At 37.6% G+C, this 11,503-nt stretch overlaps 1 protein-coding gene across 1 annotated transcript; it reads left to right on the top strand.

Moving 5' to 3' along the window:
- Positions 1-3,343: 3,343 nt before the first annotated feature.
- LOC146005251 (uncharacterized) lies at positions 3,344-10,040 on the top strand. Its single transcript, XM_083144345.1, has 4 exons — positions 3,344-3,464; positions 7,600-7,725; positions 8,140-8,291; positions 9,788-10,040. The coding sequence occupies exons 2-4, from the start codon at positions 7,605-7,607 to the stop codon at positions 9,953-9,955; spliced, it is 441 nt and encodes a 146-aa protein (XP_083000471.1). The 5' UTR covers positions 3,344-3,464; positions 7,600-7,604; the 3' UTR covers positions 9,956-10,040.
- The last annotated feature ends 1,463 nt before the right edge of the window (positions 10,041-11,503 follow it).

Here is an 11,503-nt window from a genome sequence, read left to right as displayed (position 1 = left end):
CCCAATGGCAAGAGAAGCAGTAGGCATGAAGCGCCCGCAGCAATTTTTCTCAGGAAGGGCAGAATGAGATTTCACAAGTCATACAACCTCGTGTTTCTCCTTTGATTATTATTGTTATTGTTATTATTATTATTATTATTATTATTATTATTATTTTAAAATCATGAAATTTGAATTGGAATTCATTACGTTGGTGTTGTTGACAAGTTCAGATTTGAGTCCACCATTAAAATCGGAATTGGATTTCGCCTTACTTCCTATCAGGGGCGGCGCGTGCCTTTTCAGTCAGGCAGGGCACATTTTTCTTTCTGGGTGGGGGAGGGGGGGCAGTTAACCTCTATATTCCTCTTTAAGTTTTTTGAAGGGAGTTCCTTGATATGGAGTAAGTAAATTGTTCGAACAATTTGGAATAAAATTAACATTCTGATCAAGATATCTCTCCAAAGAGCATTAAATACTCACTCCGTAGGAATACGAAAAATCAGCAACATATGGAACAAATTACATGAATAAAAAAAAAAAACTCGAATACTGACTTCGGAACCCTATACGCTTGCAGTAACTAAACTTTGGGTAGATACTGGAATGATTAGGAAAATGTTACACTGCAGTTTCTCTTCCATTGTCAATTAATTGAAAGGCGTAGATATTAAAGTTTCTACATGATTCAATGTCATATTCACCAAGTCTCCACTAATATCAATAACTAAGTAGGAAGATGATGCAGCGTTAAGTTCAGTTACAACACTTTACATTGGCCATGTACCCCCAAAAAGTTCGTTTATACTTACGAAGATATTCTGCATGTCAAGTTGCTGGAACACAGACACAATTACACAAATAAATAAACACGTACAGTAACTATATACTCGCGAAAACTAATTATTTCATAAGCGACCAATACGCACAGACGGAACGCAACGCAAACTCACACACTAACTCAAATCCAAATCCGTATTACAATGGGAAGAAAGGAGGATCTTTTTGAAAATACGAGGGACTAGTTTGAGCAATAAAAAGTGTTGTCAACTTTTCAGGTCGCCGGAACAAGCGCGAAGAAAAGCATTCGAGGGATTTTTTTCTATCTTATTGCTGCAGGCTGGAAGAACGAATGAACTGCCTGCCAAGCGTTGGAAACACTGAACGGTGAACGAGGCAAACATGAATGGGCAGGGCACCTCGTTCACTGCCCAGAGATGGCTACGAATTTTGCGCTTTTCCATTGTGAGGGGACCGTCCCTTACCTATGCTGTAAATGTTTGGATCAGTCAGAGCCCTGAGATTGGACTCTCTCCAACAGGACGGAGAAATATATTAACCTCGCACAGGGTGCATACCCTGTAAGTCTGGTTGCAGCAACGTAGGGGTTGAGGGAAAAAAACAAAAAAAAATATTTACGCATATATACCGATCGTCTCTTCAGATGAACTTTTTATGTTAAAATTGTTGTGGGGCAGTGCCCTAGTTGCCCTTTATGTAGCATCGCCACTGCTTCCTATCGATAAACCTATATCAATCAAGTCGTCCACTTTGCCACTGCTACGCCTCCACTTGTGGTTGTAGGGGTAGAGAAATAAAATAAAGGATAAATTCAGCATGGTCTGGGAGACTGATCATAGTTGTGAAGGGTTATATTTATGTTGTTATATGTGCCATCTATGTGTGTCTCTGAAAAGTGCAAAATCCAAAGTAGAACACTGACATCAACAGCATGTATATAAACTGGAACCTGAACGGAAAATCTACAGGTTTGTGCATGGTTCAAAAACATGCAGGAAAGCATCTTTCCTACAAAAGAATTATCTACTGAAAAAGTTCGTGCACTAGATCAAATTGTAAACTTTCCACACAAAACGCACGTAGCTTTCTATTACCGACAAAATGACACACAGTATCCGAAAATACACAGATATTGATATAGGTTACACACACACACACACACACACACACATTGGCTACGCTGAATGAAGTTGGCACCAACAACCACGCAGATATAATTAATCGGGTCTAAAGCTACGGTTTAAAGTTTCATCGGAACCACCATGTGCCCCCCCCCCCCTCATCGGGTATACAACCCGGGATCTTTCGATTACGAGGCAACGACATTACCACTACGACTACGCCATCAGGGAGTCCGAAAATGATATTTCCTTACAGATGTGCCACCCCCTGTGTTCCATTAAGTAAATATTTCTCGTTTGCTGGCCATGTTGCGGTAACCTGCCAACGTGGTGCTAGTGGCGCTGAGCTTCATGACGTCACCACGAAGTGACTAATATTCTCATTGCACCGTTTTTGTGTAAATTACATTATATTACTTCGCAGTAAGTTGCCGAACTTGATTAGTGATGTAGCACTTTTTACGCAATTTCACGGGCTCCAAATAATCCCAAGATTATTTTCTCAAAATCCTCACTGTCAATATGTGACTATCGGAATCTCCAGTGATTGATGCATTGCAAGCTCTTAGTCATTATGGACGCTTTAGCTAATGCAATAGGCTTTAGACTCTTCGAAACAGATATTGTTTCGTGGAAATATGAGCAAGTAGAGGATCTTTTCCTATATTTTCATGGTTATTTCCATGTTGTTCCGAACATGCTGATCTATCCTCCGTTCACTCTAAGAACGAAGTTAATGTAAACAAACCCATGTGGCTTCTAAGAAATAGTTCCTTTTCTATTTGTTGGTTACAGCGTTATATTGCCCGTAAATATACTGGTGTTAGCTGTACAGCTCATAATTAGACCTCTGATTTTAGGCTTTTAACCTATTTTTTCTTTTGCAGGTAAATAAGAAATAACAAATTACGTCAGCGTTCCAGTAAAAAAATGCTACAACTGATGAAGTTTTATACTGCCTAAAATAACCTATCTTGCTTGTTAGAACCTATTGTAGGTTTTTGAGTCTGAATCGAATACTTTTTAGGTTTTTATATTTATTTTTAAGGTTTTACAGGATTTTTATATCACACAGAGGCATTTGTTCTATTTGGTGAAGAAAAAATAAATATGTGCAACTTGTTTGAAACCGACAAATGGAAAACCGAAGGAAGACATAGAAGATAAAAGGAGATATGATTTGGATTTCCTTGAACTCTCGTATGAAGCTTACTTACTGGTATCTACACGATAATACATTTGAAGTCGAACATAAGCAGGTCACGAAGATTTCCGACACGTCATTCCGAAGTTCACGAATTGAATTCGCGGATTGTTGTTGCAACACTGACGGAACAATCGGATGATCTTGTTTGCCTATTTGATTGATGGCTGCCGGTGGTAATCTTTGAGCTAACAAGATAATCTTCCTAAAATTGCATCCTTACGTGCTCGATTGAAATTATTCATCTTGCGTACGCTATAAAGGAAGGGATGAAGGGTTCTTATCATACTTCCACTTCAGCTACTGTTTAATCGAACAGGCCTTGTGTTTCAGTGTGGCTACGTCGTCATCTGTTACAGGTAAATGCTATTTGTAAGCTGAGAAAGCACATTTGAGGTTCGGTGTTTTGAAAACTAGGCTGATTGCGACATACATATTTCCCAAAGCTCATTCTCTTTGGAAGATTTGAAACCAGTACATTATACAGCGTCACTGAAATTTTCACGCGTAGAGGTCGCCAAGACGAATAACTTTTCTTATTATAATAACGTTTTGTTCCTTAAGGATAGGGTCACATTATATCCGGCTACTGCCGAACTTTACACTGGCGTACATCCTAGAAAACAGCGGAATATTCAACACAATGTAAATGAACCATATTAGTGAGTCCAAACAAACCCATCATATGTTGTTTCCCTATACAATAGCATTGGTTTCGCAATCCCGAGGGGGCAACCTTTAAAATTCTGTCAGCAGTATGAAAAAGAAATGTGATGTGTATCGTAAGGTACCTGATCCCAATATGGCCTACCTACGGTTTGCGATTGCTTCTAATGGTATACAAAGTCAGAAAGGTAAAACTAATTGGTATCATTTCTAGACCTTTACTGATAATTGGAGTCAGTTCCAAATAATAACATGGGCGCAGTGGAGATTTTGATATAAAGTAACGTTTAGGCCATATTGGGTACATATTGCGCAATTTATGGCAAAAATCGTTCGGCACAAGGTTGTTTCCATTGAGATCCACGTGTTTTATAGTTTCTCTTAAAAAATCTCATCGAGCAGTTGTTAGACTGTCGCTTTGTTATACTTTTCTCTTCGTCAAGAACGAAACATCGTAGGTTCAAATCCCAGCCTCTCCTTTTTTTAATTATTATTTTTTTATATTTACCGAGTACGAAGTGTTGTAATAATGTGATACAATATTATATTAATTCACTGTAAGTGTTTGTGCATTCCTCAAGGAATTCTTCTGTTTGCTTGATTTTTCTCTAGCACAGTACTCATCACAAGTTCAACGATATTCAGTGATTCGCAGGATCTTAGACAATACATATTTTCATTCAGCTGTCATAAGTTACGTTAATACGTTAATAATTTATATGTCACATGTTTGTAAACAGGATGTTGTAATCAAGGTTTTCCGAGTTTGAAACCCGGTGGAGACACATTGCACATTGGTTCGGATTCAGTTTAAACTGTAGATCCAGTCCCGAGTAGCCTAAAGTTTATAAAAACATCCACTTTCCTGCGTTCCAAGCACATTTTCTTGACAAGTCGTGTAAGACATTCATTTTTAGAAATGTTCGATATTATGCAGGGCATTGTAAATAAAATGTGGCATAAACTCCTCAGAAATTTGCTTCTTTCTGCTCACACTTGATGGCGATTTAGTCCAGGTGGAGAAAAAACGTCATTCAGTGTTTAAACCTCTCTGACTTCAAGTCGAGCAAGCACAACCGTAAAAATTCCTCAAGGTTCTTTATGCAATTTACTATTTCTGTTTGATTGTGTATTATACAGGGTAAGTCAAAACGATGGACCCGATTTCAGACATAAAGTGGACTTAAGACAACAATATATACAGTCAAACATGATGTTCTTTGTTCTTTGTGCTCTTCATTGCTGACCTAAAATATAAGTTGGATTTTCCACGCTACAACCACACATATTATGCTACATTAAACTTTTAAAACTACCCACCTCATAATATACTACACATCATGTTTCTACGCATTCCACATTGCATCTTGCTAATTACGATTCAAATATTCTTCCGGAAATACTGGACTTAAATTGCATAAATGTCAACGGAAATTTAACAAAAATGTAGGTAAGCATTCTCGTCCAAGACCGTTTACTTTCCGAAATAGTTTCTGTAAAGAAGGAGGTTTGATCGCACGACCTTCCATTCCACAATCGAACACTATTCCACTGCACCACATATGCTCACATTAGTTTCATCACTCCGTTCGAGAGATGAAGACATACACATTAAATTGTGTAGTTTAGTATGAAGTGGAAAGTCTTTGGAGGGGGATGTTTGCTAGAGCATTGAAGATGCTGGGGAATGCTTGTAGGATTAAACCTTTGCTTTGCTTCTTTAGAGTAAATTTTGCTTGCTGAGGGAGAATGTAGTCCCATATCTCCACTTTACATACAGAAATATAAGGTTCATATTTCGAAAATGACTTGACTCAATTCTCTGTATCGTTTCTTTCAAGACAGACATCCGAGCCGTGATTCTAACCCGGGACCCCTGACGTCGTAGCGCCCTGTGGTAACCACTCCGCCACGGAGGTCGACAATTTTCAACTGTCTCCTTTTCACTTTCTAGATCATACTTTCAACAATCAAAAAATACTTCGTAACTTAAAGATTGCATCTTCAAAACACGGCATTTACACACCATTTACAAAATGTAACAAAACACCAATAGAAATGTTCGTCATTCTTCCCTTTCAGCGTTTCTCGATTTTTGCTGAACATGTTTCCACTTAAAAATTACCATCAGAAAATTACAGACATGACATCATGTGTGCATTAGCTTCTTCAAACTGATAACTAGTTTTAAGGTGAGATACTTAGAGAAGTGGTAGCGTGCTTGCTTCTGACGAGGGTGATCCTAGATTCGATTCTCCATCGGGGCAGGATTTTTCAGGAGTATAGCGTTGGGCGTAAAGTTTATCCACTGTGCTTGGAAATTGAAGTTAGTCTCTGTATTTGACGAGGTGAAAGGTAAGAGGTCCAGCATTTCTGGAAGCTATTTCGATAGTAGGAGGCAATCATGTGCCACGTGGAATGCGCAGAATCAAGTTACGTAGCTAAGTCTGAGGGTATGTTTTGAATATTGCGAATTTAGTTGAAAATTTGTTACATCATTTTGTTGAAATAAGACAAGTATTTTGGACACAAAGCAGTGATGAATTAACGATCATTTTCAGGTCTTTCATTTCTTTAGATGAACAAATGTTAGACAAAATAGTTATTAGTGGGTTTTTATCGCATCGGCCTCGGTCGCAATAGCCGTTTTCTTACGTTAATTGGCGAGTTTTTATTAGTTTTAGACGCATAGGAAGATGGAGGTGAGAGGATTAACAACAGTCATTACTAAGAAACGAACATAAGCAATCTTAGGAATTCGAATTCATTAAACTCTCCCCACTACACAATGTAATTTTGTATGTGTATGTTATTATTTCGAAATATTCAGTAAAGAGTGTATATCTTAAGTAACATTACATACAGCATCCTGGATACATATATTTGATATGTAGGGGTGATCCTTCCACGTAGTGCACCCAATAGTCAACCTCACTTCCACGTAGTAAACCCTGGACTGCAGACTAAAGAGGCTCTGGCGACTGGCCCCATGGTCAGTATAATTTTGTTTGTGTTGTCCTGTGTTTTTTCCTTATTTGTGCTGAGTGTTCCTTTACAGCCTCAGCTTTTAACGAAAGTCAGAAGATTTTAATATTTTATGATTTTAGTTCTGCAACGTTAGAGTTGTTATGTGTAACGATAAGGGGCTGGACCCCGTATAATGTGACGGGTGCAAAATAGCCTTAGTACTGACGCACCCAAAATTTTAAATTCAAATTCAAAATTCAAAATTTGATATGTGAATGGCTAAAAGTAAACAAAGTTTTAACCTTAAATCCTGGCAATCAACCGAATAAGCATTAAGCTTCAATGGAAAAAACGTGCAGAAAAAGGACATCACTCGAATTAATGTTTAGTGTTCTAATATCAACGGTCTGTATTCTCTAACAACAGAAAAAGAAGAAAGTGAGGGTTTGAACCCGCGACCTTTCATGCTTGACAAGAAATAAAGATACCAGCGAATGTCTAACCAACTGCTCTATTGTAACTTACTGACAATATGCTCTTAAAACTACCTTGCCTTTTATGAAAACATCACTTTCCTGTGTTCAAGCACATAATCTCCACAAGTCGTGAAAAAGATGTTTCTTTTGAGAACTGTTCGATATTATGCAGTCGTATAAACTCCTCAGAAATTTGCGTCATTCTGCTCGAACTTGATGGCGATTTCCTCCAGGTGGAGAATATAAATATTTCGGAAGCGCGAGGCCCCTCAAAGAGAGAGGCCCTGTGCGGTGGCACGCGTCGCACAGCTCTAGCGGCGGCCCTGGTTGGACTAGGGATCAAGGTGTCTTTATGTGTAACTAACTCTTATAAATTTTCTTCCAGACACAATGGGCAGGAAAAAGTGCTACCTGTTTTTGTTCACTATAATAGCGCTGACGTTGCAAGCCAATGCTGAAGCAGAAACGAATTCGTCCTACGATGCGTTCCTTGCGTCCCTGCCAGCGAAGGGTAAGCAATAATATTAATCAATCAAGTAATTTAATCCTGTTGTTTAAATGTTAATACAATAATCTTTGGCAGTTACTCCATCTATAAGTAATGTCGAGAAGTTACCAAGAGAGAAAGAAAAAGTTAATGTTTGTCAGTTTGTCTGATGTTAGAGGCCTCTCTATGTATGTAGTTCAGTACCCCAGGATTTTGTTAATGGGGAAAGGTAAGGGGGTGCCGAGAGGGGTTTTGGTGATTCACCCCCTCCCCCGATTTTTCCCCCATAAAGGCTTGTCTCATCATGGGCGGATTAGGGGAAATTGTGGGACAAAAGCCTGAAACTAAGAATAAAGCTCCATTCAACATGACAGTGCAAATGTGAATGAATGAGCAAAAGATGAAAACATTTAGCAAATTATTTTCATACCTTTTCAGAGCAGCTTGTCTTCCTGACTGTCATTCTTGACGAGTACAACAGCGAAGTGATGTCGGATGAAGACCCGGAAACAGATATAGAATCCAGGCCTTCTTTGTACAGATACCCTTTCCTGGGGAAAATACCAGACAGCGTGTTCGAACATATTTACGTAAGTAAAAGACATTACTCACACAAGATTAGAGTTAGAACAGGCGATTTTAACTCCAACCAGTGACGGCGATTAGGTGGGGCGTGGGGGGCAGTTTCCTCAATTTTTTTTGGCACTTTTCAATTCTGCATTATGACCTCTTATTGCTAAGCCTTGTCTACCAAGAAAAAGTAAATTGTCCTTGCGCTCCCCCTTCCCCCAGCACCTAATCGCTGCTACTGACTGCAATATTATTATCGCAATTGTTTGATAACTCTTCGCATTCTGTACTTTAAACTTCAGGTCCAGTCTCTAGTCCCACAGTAGCCTATCTGACGCTTTTTATGTATTACAAACAAGAACGGATTCTAGTTTGCTTATAATCCAAATACAGAATGAGTTTCGAACGTGAGAATTTGGTTCTCCAAAATCTTGCTGCGTTTTGATTGGTCTTCAGGATCGTGTTCAGGAGGAGGCTTGGGCTAATAATTTCAATTTTATTTAGCTTTATCTTGGAAGACTATAACATCAAAAGCAGTGATCAGAACGCTACATTTTAAAAGTATCTTCGCTACAGCTACAGCTACTCTTCCAAAATGTAGCTTCGCTACAGCTACAGCTACATTTTCCAAGAAGTAGCTCGCTACGCTACTCCTGTTCGCTACTCGCTACTTTGCTACTTTTCCGCTACTTTTGCATAAAAGAAATTAACAACCACATGGATATTCCAAGAAGACCCTAGTATGGTAGTTGTACTTGCTGGAAAATAGATTCTGTTATTTATTATCATGATTCCCGTCATTCTGTAATTTTGATAGCAGTGTTACTTCAGTTGCTTATTTTCAATATAGTGTTTCAGAATAACATACCTATGTAAGCGGCAGATCAATTCAAATTTGATATATGAGTATTTCAATTAGGATGACACAAAATTAATGATTACAACTATACACAAATAAAATTTGGTAGAATTATTTACATTTACATATCAACATATTTTCCTTGAGAATAAATATTGAGTTAAGTCACATAGTGGTTCGAAACCAGTCTCGATTTCCTTATTTGTGCATAAAGTGGACTCCAAATAAAAACTAGGAAAGACGCCTTGAGGATGGGATCCTCCTGCTCCTCCTTTCCCCACGCTGCTCTTTCATCATTCTTCCTCATTCTCACAATTAACCAAAAGTGACAGGAAGCGACTCTAGATAAGATTGATTGACTTTTTGTTTTAAGTCCACTTGATGCACCAAAAAAAAAAAAAAAAAAAAAAAAAAAAAAAAAATGGGGTGGTGGACTTGTCGTCCAGGGGCGCTCGTCCCCCGCCACCCTCGGACGGAGTTTGTTGATCTTAACTTTCTTAAACTTAACTTCGGAAACTAACTACAACTACAACAAGACTGAAGACATAATTGGCACCGCTAAAAAAATAAAAAAATAAAATATAAAGTTCACGAAATAAAATCGTAAATACCTCACCCTGTGTTTGATTTAAGTCTTATGTACTCCATCCATTACAGGACCTGGAAATACCCGAACAATTCCCTGAAAAACTTCACTCCTGGGTGAAAGAAACTTTTGGTTTGGCTGACTGGGAGATCGACATTCTGTGTATGAGAGGAATGGTTCGAAAACATGGACATATTGTAACACTGGATCACATCCATGAACTTTGTTGCCCTTTTTAAAATTTCTTTTGTATACACTCTTATAGCTAAAATGTAACATATACAGAAAGCAGGGAATGATTCTGTTAAAGAATCCAATTTTTAACTCCTCAATCGTAACTTTTAATGTGATGCACAGAATCATGATAAGTGTTTGTCCGGAATGCCTCTTGAATAGTACAAAAGTTTCAACGGACTTCACGATAAAAAAAATGAAGGAAATATAATTAATGGTTTATTCGCAATACCTCCTGAATATTGTTACCAACATAAGTGTCAAAGTAATTCACGATACAATTAATGAAATATAGGAAACATTGTTAATCTTCAAGCTAATTGAAATATGATAAAATGAAGTTATCATTTAACGCTTTCTTGTAATTTAAAGTTGTACATAAATAAATACTTAAGACAATGCGTTTCGTTGTATTTATTCCATGAAAGGCTTTCAATACAAATACTTCGCCTTTTAACTTGAGAAGTTACAGATGAAGCATGAGAGAAGAAAATAACTTGCTTCGAGTTAGACTTGGAGTATCTAAGTTAAGTTTTAACGTTGTTTACAGAATCCTAAAATCCCTTTACTTCATTACAGGAGCTGGACATACCTGAAAACTTTGCAGAAAAATTGCACTCTTGGGTTCAAGAAGCTTATGGCTTGAATCATGACGACATCGACATTCTCTGCACCAGAGGGGTGGTGCTCAAGCATGGGAAAATTGTATCAATGAGACATATTATTGGGTACTGTTGCCCATTTTGATACTTATTCAAATAATGACTTAGGTCTTCAAAATTAAGACGTATGACTAGGACCAAAAGAAGTGTCATTTTAGAAAGACGTCAGTCACCCATGAGACGCGCAACCCCCAATTCCCAATGAAAGAGAAGAAAAGTGCTAATGCTTCGAACATTATTAAAGTGTGTCATTAAATGAGTACCCCTCCCAAAAAATTCTAACCCCTCTACTACAGTATTGCTGGCTATTTATGTTACCGTGTCACATTCTTTCAAAAGGACAATCTGACGTTAAAGTATTTTTATGCAATTTTGTGTATTTTATTTAAAGTGAAAAATCACATCAATAACAAGAACTAAGGAATTGAAGAACGATTATTTTTATTAATTTTGTATTAATCTAAAATTTCACATAGGCTATACCAAATAAAGTAGTGTAAAGATGAAATGATAACTTTTGTAAAATGAAATTTCTTCAACTATGATTACAAATAATCTCGATAATCATGTCACTGTTCGTTGTAATAATTACTATTTGCAAATAAATACTTTGGAAAATGTACTATTTTGCTTTATTTCTTGGACGTGAAGAATTGGCAATGAAATGATCACATAGAGAAAAGGTATTGTATTTATACTTTTCATTGTCACATTTCTGCCACTTTTGTCTAATCGCAACGATGAAGATGAGTGATGAATGGATGAAAATGAAGGTACTCTTCGCAACTTCTTATTTGACTGCCCCGAAAGAATTCTAAGTCCCGAATTCGTAAATTTAGCAACATTGCACTTCAGTGCAAGCTCAGAGTAGCCAACTTTGAGTCGGTCATT

Source organism: Lepisma saccharinum, chromosome 23, assembly GCF_977018435.1.
Source record: "Lepisma saccharinum chromosome 23, izLepSacc3.1, whole genome shotgun sequence".
NCBI lineage: Eukaryota > Metazoa > Arthropoda > Insecta > Zygentoma > Lepismatidae > Lepisma > Lepisma saccharinum.
Note: the sequence above shows the minus strand (reverse complement) of the source record. Positions and strands in the feature narration are given on the sequence as shown.